Raw genomic sequence first — 14,600 nt, forward strand, 5'->3', positions numbered from 1 at the left:
TAAATCTTCACGTGAAGATGTAGAACCAGATATGCTGATTTACACCAAAACTCCATAAAAACCAATGTAGCTATGCCAGCTCCACCAAGTGAGGATATGGCCCATAAAGTGGTGTTTGTCTACACAGCTGGAGAAAATGGCTTAGAGGCCCAAGCATCGATCATATTGTGAATTCAAGCTCATCACCTACATGTTTTTCAAGATAACGCGTTGTGCTACTGACCACCTTTAGGAGACTTATTACTTTTCCAGCAATACAAGTTTACAGCACAAGCAACAAACCACAATCAACTTTCGAGGAGTCTTTTTTATTAAGATAAATCCAGCAAAATTCCTAACAGTGGGTACATACAACCAACCTGCCCTTTTAAAAGAAATGTTTGTATTTCATTTAAAAACATGATTACACTTTATTTTTTTTCTCCAAAACTGACAAAATAAAGTTACATTTGGGAAACAGATTTCCAGCTCCTAGGATTTTCATGAAAATATCTCACCTTCTTTATAAAAGCAACCCACAGAACCACTGGAATGTTTAACGCAGTTGTTTTGAGACCTCCCCACTTTAAGAAACCATACAACACATACAAGGGTAAAATTAAAATCTGAAGTCTGTAAGCATGACTTACACAAAAAGGGACACACTGACAGAAGTCGAAAGCTACCACCACTTATTCTTTCCATGTACCATACAAACTATTACAATCACAAAATTTAAAAACAATGATTTTTTTTTGTTTTGTTTTGTTAGGGATTTAATTCCCAAGTAACCGAGATGAAGATGTTCCATAATTAAATTCATGCTAAAAAAACCTGCATTTATAAAATAGTTGATAAAAATATTCCTCTCTGTTAACAATACAGCATGGAGGTATGGATACCAGATGATGGAGATATAGGGCAAGGTTAACATTACTCGGACTTGGCTTCCTTATCATCGGATGCTTCAGCAGCTGGTGCCTAAAAGTGTTTGGGAAGAACAGAAATATTACATTTTCACTCTAGAAAAGCCCCATTCTAACCTGCCTGCTGAACAGGTTAGTTTGCAAAAAACATACCTAACTAGAAAGAGATACAAAATTATTCAGGGAGATAAAAACACACTGGAATCTTGGTAGACAAATGTTACACATTTTAAAACAGGACTGATGTTGCAGTTAACACTGCAATATTAAGGTAAATCCAAACAGGTGGAGATTTGGAATATTTTTGAGATTCACATCAACCATATGCTGGTGGCAGGATACAACACCTCATTTCTATAGATCAGAAAGGAAATCTGAAATGTATATGTAAAACTGCAGTGATCTGCTTCCCTTTTGTCCAACTTTTTCAAATATAGTTCTTTCAACTGGTTTTTAAAAATGTTCTTACTGCAGAACAAACTTAGCTGAAAACAGATAGCACCTGCCCCTTAAAAAAAATACTCACAGCCTTTGAAAGACACTTCTGCACATACTGCTCCAATATTCACTTTTTATCATACAGGCTGTTGAGTCAAAAAGTCATTTTCTTTAAAGGTATTAAACAATACAAAGATGTTCAAGACTTGAAGAGAGACTTTTTGAACTGAAAGCTTGTATACTAGAAGCAGCATGCTGGGAGAGCGGGGGAAGAGGGAGAGAGAAGAATCACCCACACATGATATCTATTCCACATCCCTCTTTCTCCTCCACTCCCAGCCCAGAATAAATTTCTGCACAGAAACAAACCTGCAATAGGCCCTACAGAGTGGAACCAGCACAACAGGATTCAGAGAGGCTGCACAGAGTATGCATATACCCTGCACAAAGCCCAGCTCAGGGTGGGTGAGGGAACACATCAGGGGAGCTGCAGCTACCTAGGTCTTCTGGTTCTTCCCTGACCCAATGGGAGAAAGGAAAGCATGAGGCCACAGAGCAGATGTGTGTTTGAAGGAAAAGTTCTCTCACTGCTTCCAGAAAGAGGCCTCTATTGCCATTATCGCTGCCGGCCCTTACCCAATAGATATCAATTAATTATGCCACCCTCTGAAAGGTAAGAGGAATCCTTTGTCTCTGCAGCTGCAATAAAAACAAAGTTGTTGTGACTATGTTTTTTAATATATTCATTCACTGCAGTTAAGGTACCTCATTAGTTTTGGTATCTCCATTTTCAGAGTGGTTTTCTTCTTTAGCATCATCTTGCTTAGTTTCATCTTTGCCTTTGGCTCCCTTCTTCCCTTTTGCTGCTGCCTTTTTGTCCTCCTTTTTATCATTTGCTGCCTTCTCTTTCTGTTAATCACATGAACAAAAATGTATGATAGATGCACACAAAACTGGAGATTGCATTAAAGCATCAATATTTTCAAGTCTAAAGTTTGTATAACTTACTACTACTTATCGGAAATACAATTAACGAAGGTGAGGTTTACCAGATGAAAATTTCTATCAAGAAATCCTTTATTCTCTATCCTGTCCTTGATATACTACTGGGAATGAATAATCTAGAGAAACAAGGTCAAAGGTAGCTATGTCTGGGGTTAAAGGAATTCCCATTTTAAACATACATTTTATTAAGTTAGCTAAAAATGTTGGTGAGCTTGCATTTTGGCTGTTGAGCTACCTGCCAAAAGACATTCAAAAAAAGACTAATCTAAGAGCATGCACAGTCAATGGAAACACTAGAATTCTTCAGAGATTCTCTAAATATAAATTAGGAGAGAGAGAGAAAAGCTGAAGTCACCAAAGAATATTGCAGAAGTATTCCTTGTTGTTCCAAGCAATATATATCATGTATGAGTTGTGTAAATTCAACAATCACTACAGATATAAAGAAAAAACATTGAAATTAAATTTTAATGAATATTACAATAATTGCAACTTTTTACATGGGAGTCGCAATTAAATCAAAAGAAGGAAAAAAGCCCTCTGACACCATAACTTTGAAGTACAGTAACTCCTCACTTAAAGACGTCCCGGTTAACGTTCTTTCGTTGTTACGTTGCTGAACAATTAGGGAACATGCTCGTTTAAAGTTGTGCAATGCTCCCTTCCAACGTCATTTGGCAGCCACCTGCTTTGTCCACTGCTTGCAGGAAGAGCAGCCCATTGGAGCTAGCTGATGGGGGCTTGCAACCAGGGTGGACTGGCAGCCCCCCTATCAGCTCCCCACTTCCCTAAGTTCCCTGTGCTGCAGCTGCCCAGCAGGCCAGCAATTGCCGGCATTGAACTGTCCCTCCCCCACTGCTATGTGCTGCTCCTGCCCTCTGCCTTGGAGCTGCTCCCAGAGACTCCTGCTTGCTGTACGGGGGGAAGGGAGGAAGTGGGAGGCTAATGTCAGGGTGTTCCCCTCCCCCCTGCTCCTGCACCCCGCTTACCCCATTTCCATAGAGCTGGGGGGGACACGACAGGGCTCAGGATGGAGGGAGCTTCCAGGAGCAGCTGCGTCTCAGCAAGCTGATCTAATTAACAAGGCAGTGTACTTAAGACTGGGGTCAGCTACTTAGAGAGGAAATGTGCATCTCTCGCTCTCATGTCTCTGTCTTCTATGCTCTCTCCCCTCTCTCTATGCTCTCTCCCTTGTACATGAACAACCAGTTAACCCTTGAGGGCTCAGCCAAATGCTAGTTCATCATTTAGCAGTAAGGCATTCCCTGGGAAATATCCCACCCTCTGACTTCACCACCTCAACCCAGCTTCACAATCATCATCGCTGTGTACCAGTATTAAATTGTTTGTTTAAAACATACTGCGTGTGCGTGTATATGTATATATATAGTCTCGTCTGGTGAAAAAAATTTCCCTGGAACCTAACCCCCTCATTTACATGAAATCTTATGGGGAAACTGGATTCGCTTAACATCATTTCGCTTAAAGTCGCATTTTTTAGGAACATAACTACAACATTAAGTGAGGAGTTCCTGTAACAGCCTTCTATACTTTTGGATCAAACCACTGCTTCATAATAGTAAATACCAAGACTGCCACCGATTTCAATTCCAAGGATTTGCACCTGAGTGCCAAAACTTCTGATTATACTAACCCTAACATCTTCTTCCACTCCAAAAGACAGAGGAACCATGAATCTTTGGAAAATTACTGCTCATTAGAAATCCTTTAAAAGAAGGTGTGGTCTCAGAGATTACAATTCATGAAAATATCTATTTCTTCAAGAGACAACGTGAGTGAGGTAATATCTTTTATTGGACCAATTACCTCACCCACCTTGTCTCTCTAATATCTTGGGACTGACACAGTTACAACCATACCTATTTCTTCAACACTTTTAGCTTAGCAGTGTATGGCAATTACTTTATACTATGTGACAAAACTCACTAAATGGGACCATTTGTATAAAGCCTCAAGAGACCTTCATAAAGATTAATAGGCTGAAACATTTGCCCAGGACTAGGGGTGTGGAGGGTCCGCTTCATGGTATCTCTCCCTCCCACCACTTCCCAAACAAAGGAATGGTAGTGGTGATCTACCTTCATAGCACTTTCCTTGTGGAGTCCCTTCCATAGGATTGGGGATTGATGACTGAAGAAGGGAATCCATTCCTGTCTCTCTCCCACAGAAAACTAATGGAGTTTTATTAACTGTTCCACAGCCCCCTCTTTACTGAGAGAGCACCATCTTAAAAGAGGTTCCAGGATCAGCCAATGGCTGGGGATTCCTTGGTAGCACAACTCTTATGGAGCTATGCTGTCAGGGAATCTGACTGGAGACAAAGGATCTCTACACAGAAAGCCACAGCCTGCTAGGGTCCCACGACATCAGTGTCAATCCCTGGCTTCTGGGGACAAAACTACTGGCCATTCTGCAACATTGGTGTGTGATATATCTCTCCCCAGAACAGAATGATCCCGCACAAGGGAATCCTGATGGAGTTTTTCATTCCCAGACCGCCTCCTGTAGCCGTTTCCATGGGAGAAGGGACAATGTCATTTTACTGATTTTTCCTGAATGGAGGGGAAGCACAAAGATGGCAACACCAGCCGATTAATACATCATGGTTTGTTTTTTTCAGCCCTACTTTATTTAATATGGATATATTTAAGAGGATGAAAGTTATTCTTACAATTATAAACAAAAAGCTGTTAAAAGAATGTTTAGGATGCAAAATTAAGCACAGTTAAGGATGCAAATGTTAAGGATACAAAGTTCAAATTGGACAGTGCCAGAATTACAGTAGCCTCTGCAGCCTACATTTCATCCCCTTGTGTGTACATATTGATAGCCTTGCCCAGCATCTCCTCAGAGTCTCTGAGAGAGCCACGAACAGAACCCAGCTCTTCTGGGTCCAAGTCCAGTGCCTTACAAGAGAACATGCTCTTTTTCCTTGCAACCCACTACTTCATTCACTGTGCAATGAATGAGGCACTACTCTGGGAGAACAAATAGTATGTGATCATTTAATTAGACTGCATCATGATGCAGGAAAAAAACAGATAGTTTTGCTAACTTCATTCTCAGAAAAGGTATATTTGCTGAACATTTTAAAAAAAATATCTAGCCTGAGAAGGAGATAAAGCATGGAAAATATTAATCCCAGTGGTTAAAGTCTGACAAATTAATAAGCAACTGAAAACAGGGCCTTATTATGTAAGTGTAAAAGCACACTTACTTACTTATAGGCATAACTACCAGCATTGCCTACAATTATGGCTCCGTGGTCTCTATTCCACACATATTGTTAGGAGAATGGTGCTTTGAACAGTCTCCCATGGCAAGCAGTGGAAGAATCATCACAATTTGTTTAGAATTTCATCAGACAAATCACTCAAGAATTTACCGTAGGCAATGTTCCTGCACTAGCAGTAGGACAAAAAAGAACACTAAATAGCTCTTTGCCATCTGTAATTTCTAAGATACTGATGGAGATTTCTCTAACTGGGCAAAATACATAATCTCATTAAAAATATTAAAAAGCTAGTTGACTAGCTATGTGCTTTATTCCTGTAAATACATTTTGAAAAAGAAAACTGCTGTATTAAAGAGGTCTTAAATATTTACCTTAGGTGCTGCCTTTTTGGGCTTTGGCTCCGGTTTAGGTGGAGCAGGTTTCTGTACAAAAAGCATATAGTAAAATAAGAAATATACCACCTGAAGAGCACTACAGTGGTCTTATTAACAACCTCAACATACTTACTCCGTACGCAAATTTAGAACATAAGTGATCTCTCTCCTGCCATCCATCTCCATCCTCTGACGAACAGAGGCTAGGGACACCATTCTTACCCATCCTAGCTAATAGCCATTTATGGACTTAGCCACCATGAATTTATCCAGTCCCCTTTTAAACGCTGTTATAGTCCTAGCCTTCACAACCTCCTCAGGTAAGGAGTTCCACAAGTTGACTGTGTGCTGCGTGAAGAAGAACTTCCTTTTATTTGTTTTAAACCTGCTGCCTATTAATTTCATTTGGTGACCCCTAGTTCTTGTATTATGGGAATAAGTAAATAACTTTTCCTTATCCACTTTCTCGACATCACTCATGATTTTATATACCTCTATCATATCCCCCCTTAGTCTTCTCTTTTCCAAGCTGAACAGTCCTAGTCTCTTTAATCTTTCCTCGTATGGGACCCTCTCCAAACCCCTAATCATTTTAGTTGCCCTTTTCTGAACCTTTTCTAGTGCTAGAATATCTTTTTTGAGGTGAGGAGGCCACATCTGTACACAGTATTCGAGATGTGGGCGTACCATGGATTTATATAAGGGCAATAATATATTCTCAGTCTTATTTTCTATCCCCTTTTTAATGATTCCTAACATCCTGTTTGCTTTTTTGACCGCCTCTGCACACTGCGTGGACATCTTCAGAGAACTATCCACGATGACTCCAAGATCTTTTTCCTGACTCGTTGTAGCTAAATTAGCCCCCATCATGTTGTATGTATAGTTGGGGTTATTTTTTCCAATGTGCATTACTTTACATTTATCCACATTAAATTTCATTTGCCATTTTGTTGCCCAATCACTTAGTTTTGTGAGATCTTTTTGAAGTTCTTCACAATCTGCTTTGGTCTTAACTATCTTGAGCAGTTTAGTATCATCTGCAAAGTTTGCCACCTCACTGTTTACCCCTTTCTCCAGATCATTTATGAATAAATTGAATAGGATTGGTCCTAGGACTGACCCCTGGGCAACACCACTAGTTACCCCTCTCCATTCTGAGAATTTACCATTAATTCCTACCCTTTGTTCCCTGTCCTTTAACCAGTTCTCAATCCATGAAAGGACCTTCCCTTTTATCCCATGACAGCTTAATTTACGTAAGAGCCTTTGGTGAGGGATCTTGTCAAAGGCTTTCTGGAAATCTAAGTACACTATGTCCACCGGATCCCCCTTGTCCACGTTTGTTGACCCCTTCAAAGAACTCTAATAGATTAGTAAGACACGATTTCCCTTTACAGAAACCATGTTGACTATTGCTCAACAGTTTATGTTTTTCTAAAACATATTAAAAGCATACATGCAGGGCCATATGCTCTCCTGTATATAAAGGACCAGAAAAGATTATGAACCATAATCATTTATAGGACTGAGATATATAAATTAATATTTCAGAGTAGCGGCTGTGTTAGTCTGTATCCGCAAAAAGAACAGGAGTACCTGATCAACATCCTATACAGCAAACAGGGAGAGATTAAGACTGAGCTCTCAGGTAGCCCACGAAAGCTTATGCTCAAATGAATTTGTTAGTCTCTAAGTTGCCACAAGTACTCCTGTTCTTTTTATAAATTAATGTCATTTCACTCAGATACATGAGGAAAAAATGAAATATGTGGAAGTGGTTATGGCTAAAATATTTAGTAAGTACATGTACTGTGTCGGGAGAGATGAAAGTCCTGCACTACTACACATGTGACAGCATTTTAAGTCAAGATCCACAGGATGTGGAAATGGACACTAAACTTTTCTCAAGTCTCTTGCTGTCTGAGCTGACGTTTACCTCTATCCTTTGCAGAGGATTCCTGGTATGTATAGGTATCTTCTCTTTTACCACAATAAGGTGCAACTTCTCATCAATATGGCAGCATTCATTTACATCTCTACCCCAATATAACGTGACCCGATATAACATGGGTTCGCATATAGCGCGATAACCCCGGGGCTCCGGCAGCGGGGATCCGACAGCGATTTAAAGGGTCCAGGGCTCTAGCTGCTGCGGGGAGCTCCGGGCCCTTTAAATCACCGCTACAGCCCTGCCGCCGCTACCCTGGAGCTGCAGCAGCGGGGCTCAGCCAGCGATTTAAAGGGCCCGGGCCTCCCCACAGCGGCCAGAGCCCGAGGCTCTTTAAATCACCACTGGAGCCCTGCCGCCGCTATCCCAGAGCTGTGGCAGCAGGGCTCAGCCGGCAATTTAAAGGGCTTGGAGCTCTGGCCACTGTAGGGAGCCCCGGGCCCTTTAAATCACCATCGGAGCCCCGCTGCCGCTACCCTGGGGCTCTGACAGCAGGGCTCGGGTGGTGATTTAAAGGGCCCGGGGCTCCCCACAGCCGGAACCTAGGGCTCTTTAAATCACTGCTGGAGCCCTGCCGCCACTACCCTGATATAACGGGGTTTCACCTGTAATGCGGTAGGGATTTTTGGCTCCCAAGGACCGCGTTATATCGGGGTAGAGGTGTACTTTGTTTCCTGTTGTAATCTCCTTGGTAGCATACATTGATCCCAATCCTTTGAGTGTTCTGCACGTGGAAGAAGACTCCCAGGCATAGAGCACTTACAGGACTGCGCTTATATAGTACTTTGGCTTTGCTCTGAACTTTCCTGTCTTCAAACTGCAAGCCCTCTTTGGTATTTGCAGATCTTGGGCTTCCAATCTGCAGTTCTTGTTCCCAAGAGCTGTGCTTCTGAAATCAACGGGACTACACATGTGAGTAAGGATTGCAGGATCCAGCCATTCCTGAATGTGATTTTTTTTATGTCAAACTAGCATAGCGGCTTTATCTCACATGTAAAATCTGCAAATAGGTTCTGTAGTATGTTGGTACACAAGCCATGGAAGCATGGAGTATGAGTTTTATTTTTAAATGTCAGTGTGAACACATATCTACCTATATAGCTATACTCTGCTCATCAGCATGAGATTCTTCCTACTCCAATCTTCCTGAATTGTCATCATCACATACATCACAAATTCAATCTAAAAAAAAGATACTCACAGCTGATAATCTAGCTGACCTTCTTTTTGGCTGCATAAAAGAAAGAGGTGTCACTAAAATTTAAAGAAAGAGCCATACATTCTCAGAATTATATCATCATCATCAAAATTATTTGATGCAACCATTATTTAATGAAGCATTAAAACAAATACCAAGATCATTTATAGAGCTATGGATGTAATGGGTTTGCCTTTTTTTAAAAAGCAAAACAGAATTGCTATTTCTTTCACCATTTCCCCACTTTTCACCAAACCCAGGTAAATAGTAAGGACCCAATACAGTAAGCTCCTATGCACAGTTAGATCTCTGTATCTAAGAAAAGCAGTCTTCAAGTCTGTAGCCCAGGGGTCGGCAACCTTTCAGAAGTGGCGTGCCTAGTCTTCATTTATTTACTTGAATTTAAGGTTTCGCGTGCCAGTAAAATTTTTAATGTTTTTAGAAGGTCTCTTTCTATAAGTCTATAATATATAACTAAACTATTGTTGTATGTAAAGTAAATAAGGCTTTAAAAATGTTTAAGGAGCTTCATTTAAAATTAAATTAAAATGTGGAGCCCCCCAGACTGGTGGCCAGGACCCAGGCAGTGTGAGTGCCACTGAAAATCAGCTTGTGTGCCGCCTTCGGCACCTGTGCCATAGGTTGCCTACCCCTGCTGTAGCCTAAGGACCACATTTAACCTGAAACTGATGATCTTTGGCTGTGGAACTGCAAATTCTCCTGTACCAGGAACAGCTCTCTCTAAATCTCTGCATGTTAGTTCATCAAAGCTCCCAGTTTCAGACAGCTTAACAGCTGCGATAGGCAGTGAATTCTCCAAAATGTCTCTCATATTATAGTCCAATGGACTGGACCCAGGGTTCCATATCAACTGATATTTCATTCCTGACACCCAGAACCTGCATCAAAATCTGCTAGCACAGACCCATGTGACTGTGCACACAGACAAGGGTCTGTGCAAGCAGATACCTCTATGGAAGTCAGGGGCCTCAGTTAGTAATTTCCTTTAAATCAGTGGTCTCTAACCTTTTTAGGCACAAGATCACTTTTTGAATTGTGCAACCCAGGATCTACACCGCCCCTTCCGAGGCACTGCCCTGCCCACTCCACCCCCTCTCCCTCCCTTGCTCGCTCTCCCCCACTCTCACTCACTTTTAGCGGGCTGGGGCAAGGGGTTGGGATGCAGGCTCTGGGCTAGGGTCAAGGGTTTGGAGCATGGGAGGGGGCTCCGGACTGAGCCTGGGGCAGGAGGTTGGTGTGCAGGAGGGGGTGAGGGGTGCAAGCTCTGGGAGTTTGGGTGCAGGAGGGGGCTCCGGGCTGGGGCAGAGTGTTCGGGTGCAGGAGTGGTTATGGGGTGCTGGCTCTGGGAGGGGGCTCAGGGCTGGGATGTGAGAGGGGTGCAGGCTCCCGCCGGGTGGCACTCACCTCAGGTGGCGGTGCAGTGGGGCTAAGGCAGACTCCCTGTCTGCCCTGGCCCATGCCACTCCCGGAAGCGGCCAGCACGCCCCTGCGGCCCCTGGAGGGAGGGGGGCACGTGGCTCCGTGCACTGCCCCTCCCTGCAAGCACCACCCCACAGCTCCCATTGGCTGCAGTTCACCGTTCCTGGCCAATGGGAGCTGCAGGGGCAAGGCTTTCAGGCAGGAGCAGCGCGGAGACAAATCCCCCACCCCCGGGGCCACAGGGGCATGCTGGCGGCTTCCGTGGCACGGGGCCGGGACAGGCAGGGAGCCTGCCTTAGCCCTCCTGTGCTGCTGGACTTTTAGCAGCTGGAGATTGCGATCAACTGTCAGAAGCTCCAGGATTGACCAGTCGATCGTGATCTACCCGTTGGTGATCAATGTTTTAAACTGTTTACCACCACACAAGTTCTGAGAGAAATAAGTTTGCTTTATTAAAATTTTATAAACCTACCTCCTCCTTCACCTCGCCTTCAGCTGCAGCCTACATAAAAAAATTAAAAGAAGAAAACATAAAAGATTTGCATTCTTTACAGTCATGAAGGGGAAATTATGCCAAATGCTAGCAAACAGGCATTTGAAAATTATAGCAGTGACCAGAATAAGAAAGTCTGTAAAAATGGAATTAATGCTGGACCTATTTGCAGTGTGAGGTTGGAAAATACTAACATGCCATTTTCTCTAAATAAGTCTACATGCAGCATAGGGAGACAAACTCACGAATTTCAAATACATCACAGTCAATTTTATCTTTATGTCTGAGTTCACCAGTTAAAACAGCTCTCCTTGGTTTCATATCCTTGCTGTTTCTCATATTACCAGCTCGTCTCCTTGCCCTTCTACCTTGTGCACTTTTTAGTCATACTATCCTTGGCAGTAAATAAAGTTTGCAAAGTGATCAAGCAAAAAAAAAAATTGTGTAACTTCTCCACCCCTCCCCCTTCCCACAGCTAAAAATGTGCAGCTGTGCTTACAAGTCAGATCAGTGCAAGAGCCTAAGCTCACTTCAAAGTTCCCAGACAAAAGACTACACCTCCCAGAATGCCTCGGACCCCCACTTTTGTTAAACGTCATTGCGTCAAAGCGTCCCCACATTTAAAAAGTTCCCGCCAAATTACCTGCAACAACAAGGTCGTTGTCAGCGCTATGCAAGGACAAGGCTCTACTAGCTTCGCCCAGAGGCATCCCACTTACACTAGGGGGAAGAGACAGCAGCAGTTGGCTAGATGGGGACCTGCTTTAGTGCCCTCAGGATTAGTGGGAGGAAGGGAGGCGTTTCAGATATTGCAGCACAGGCTACACCCAATTCCAGCACACCCAGGGAAATAAGAGCCCCCAGCAAGTGTATTTCTCAGAGGGCAGGAAATGCCCGTGTCGTCATTTAATAGCAGAATGCCTTCAAAATGCAAACATGCAACACAGATAAATGAAGGGGAGATGCTGAGATAACATTGTTGACCCTTAAAATGCACACCCAGGCAAAGCTGTACTGGCGGCTGCTAGGCGGCTGCATTTTAGCTGTTGCAATTTTAGGGGGCAGGCTGCCCCTTTGCAAACAGCTCTGGGCTTGCTGAAGAGTGAGCTAGGGAAGACCAGCTGCTGAGCAGAGCCAAAGTTACTAATTCTGGTTGTGAATCCTTCCCAGCCCCTCTTCCCTTCAAGGACAGTTTCAAACTCTGCGCCGCCTAATGGCTCCAAATTACCATTGCACAACCATCTGGTATGACAAGAAGTGGGAGAGAAAAAAAAGGGAGAACAAAGGCAAACGCAGGAGAAAGAGGCACCGTTTAGACTCAAATTCTCCCAGGCAATGGCCCAATCAACACTAAAATGCCCCCGGCGATTAATGGGAAGGTTCTGGCCGTCCAGCCGTGCGCTTTTCGGGGCGCTTGGAGCAGCACAGCCTTCCGTGGCCAGCTCTGCCTGCCTGTATTCTCCATAGGGGCAGCAGCAGCACTATGGCTGTTTGTAATCCAGCATGGAGACACTGCTTAGCCTTCTCCTTGCAAACAAAACAGCCCAAAGTGAACTCAGACGCTCCCCTGCTCCCACAGATGAGTCCGACCGCACATTCTAATCATCGCCCTTCAGTTCCAGCTCCACTTTAGGACATGCACAAAAAATTAATATGCAAAAACTCTACATACACACGCATAAATTATAGATATTTTTGCAAACGCTCCTCTAATCTCTCCCCTTCATTCCCCATTTCTCTCCCCCCCCCTATTTTTGTACTTACCTTTCTTTTGGGCATAGTTGCACCTTAATAGTTGATTGCAAAATAGATAAGAGATCTATTAAAAAATAAATGCAATCACAAAACAAAAAACTGTTTCAACGGTTCTTCAAAATTGCCAAAAAAAATTTATAAGGGAGCAAGAGTTAATTGCAGCAGAAACTGAACAAAAAAAAAATCCCCCCCTCTTTATTGCAAACAGTAAAATACACCAACACGCAACCAAACTGCATGAATGGGGAGCGCGAGATGGGTCCAGCCTGAGAGTGACGCACCCGCTGGCCAATGCGAGACTCAGGCAAGAGCACGGGAGGCGGGGCCGGAGCCTTAGCCCGAGAGAGACTCGCAGCGCACGCAAGGGGAAGCTGCTGGCTTTACGCTGTCTGCGCAGGGGAGCCGGCCTAAAGCGCTCGCTGAATAAGGCTCCCGTCCCCAGCCCGGTGCGGGAGGTAGCGCAGCGGTGGCCTGCCCGCCTGTGCTGACGGGGGTGCCTGGCGTCGGCAGACAGGGGCTCGCTGGGCGGCGGGAGGGGGTCTCCAGGCCGTGTGCGCCGCGCCAGGCAGCCGCTGCGGGCCCCTTCCCTCCTCCCCCTCGCCCACAGCCCCCCAGAGGCTGTGACAGAAACTTCCCCGAAAGTTACCGCGGGCAGCAGGACTGTGGCTGCTCGTCCCTGAGCCCAACAACATGGCTGCCTAGCCAGCTGCACCTTCCCTCCCCCCGCAGGGCCTGGAGCCCAGCAGAGGGGGGGCAGCAAGGGAGGAAGCAGCCCCCCCCCCTCGCTCCGTGCCATGGGCTTGGGGGCCATGGAGGGAAGAGGAATAATGGGCTGTCTCGTGCTGTTGGTTTTGAGGCAGGGCTCCCTCCACACCAGCTCCCATGGGGGCTTCTGCTTCCACTCTCCTGGCACGACATGGCAGGGCTCCCCTGCCAATTTGTGTTACTAGGATGGAGGCAGCCTGTGGCTTTGCACACGGTGCTTTATGCTGGTAGAATGAACCCTGGTGACCCTGCCCTGCCAGCCTAAGAAGCCTACCTGTTGAAAAGCATTGTCACACAGTTCCATTGCTGTGGGAATATGTATATAGTGCATGCCATACCCTCCTGCAGGTATGCTGAATCCTTTTCAGGTCCAGGACTGGCACCAGTTACATTAGTAAGGTGTTGGGGGAGGAGGGGTGTTAATTATATTTTAAGGTGTGCTTTCTAGATCACAAGAAATTGCATATTAAGTTGACAAGTGCCTATATTTGGGGTGTGGCAAGTCCCCTGCCTCTTCTCTGACTCCTGAAAAAAGCAGTTGCTTTCTTTAAGACATGCAAAATCATTCTGTATCTTCCTCTAATGTTGGAGAGCATGGTAGAGCAGCCGTTGTCATGAAGGATTCAAAAGCAATTCACAAACTACTGAAATTTGGAATATTGTTCCAAGCATGCTTCTGGAGTGGGAAGGCCAGGTATTTAGGGTGGGTCCTGTGGTGAAGTCTCGGATACAGGTTGCTGCTGTGGTTAAGTTCCACTGATGATTCCACAATAGATAATTGACACCATTCACTTCAGGATTTCTGCCTGTCCAACCTGCATCCTTCAGTGGTAAAAGCGTGCAGCCACAGGTCCTCAAATGTATTTAGGCTCCTAACTTCCACTGAAACCAACCTAAGATCCTCTGGGGTAGCTTGTGAATATCCTAATAACTTTAAACTGGGACCCACAATCATATGAGGCTTCCTGTGAACATCTTTGTGTGGTTGAGTGTTTTAGAAACTAACACATGGGGTTAGTT

General features: G+C 44.4%; 1 protein-coding gene across 3 annotated transcripts; it reads right to left on the minus strand.

The window, feature by feature from the left end:
• Positions 1 to 287: 287 nt before the first annotated feature.
• Positions 288 to 13,622, minus strand: HMGN5 (high mobility group nucleosome binding domain 5). 3 transcript variants are annotated; one of them, XM_045030741.1, is made up of 6 exons: positions 13,462 to 13,622; positions 11,040 to 11,069; positions 9,131 to 9,160; positions 5,976 to 6,026; positions 2,109 to 2,252; positions 288 to 960 (listed from the first exon to the last, which is right to left on the minus strand). In XM_045030741.1, exons 1-6 carry the CDS (start codon positions 13,609 to 13,611, stop codon positions 913 to 915), a joined length of 453 nt encoding a protein of 150 aa, XP_044886676.1. In that variant the 5' UTR covers positions 13,612 to 13,622; the 3' UTR covers positions 288 to 912. The 3 variants fall into 3 exon arrangements, with proteins under 3 accessions (XP_044886676.1, XP_044886677.1, XP_044886678.1); XM_045030742.1 differs by lacking the exon at positions 13,462 to 13,622 and adding an exon at positions 12,825 to 13,088; XM_045030743.1 differs by lacking the exon at positions 13,462 to 13,622 and adding an exon at positions 11,306 to 11,335.
• Between the last annotated feature and the right edge of the window lie 978 nt (positions 13,623 to 14,600).

Source organism: Mauremys mutica, chromosome 9, assembly GCF_020497125.1.
Source record: "Mauremys mutica isolate MM-2020 ecotype Southern chromosome 9, ASM2049712v1, whole genome shotgun sequence".
Classification (NCBI taxonomy): Eukaryota; Metazoa; Chordata; order Testudines; family Geoemydidae; genus Mauremys; species Mauremys mutica.

What these genes read in the sequence shown, in the direction of transcription:
- HMGN5 (XM_045030741.1), bottom strand. Translation starts at nt 13,611, where the DNA reads ATGGCACGGAGCGAGGGGGGGGGGCTGCTTCCTCCCTTGCTGCCCCCC. An exon ending in AAGGCGAGGTGAAGGAGGAG is followed by an intron (nt 9,161 to 11,039) that starts GTAGGTTTATAA and finishes TCTTTTATGCAG; the next exon opens with CCAAAAAGAAGGTCAGCTAG. An exon ending in GAGATACCAAAACTAATGAG is followed by an intron (nt 961 to 2,108) that starts GTACCTTAACTG and finishes AAACACTTTTAG; the next exon opens with GCACCAGCTGCTGAAGCATC.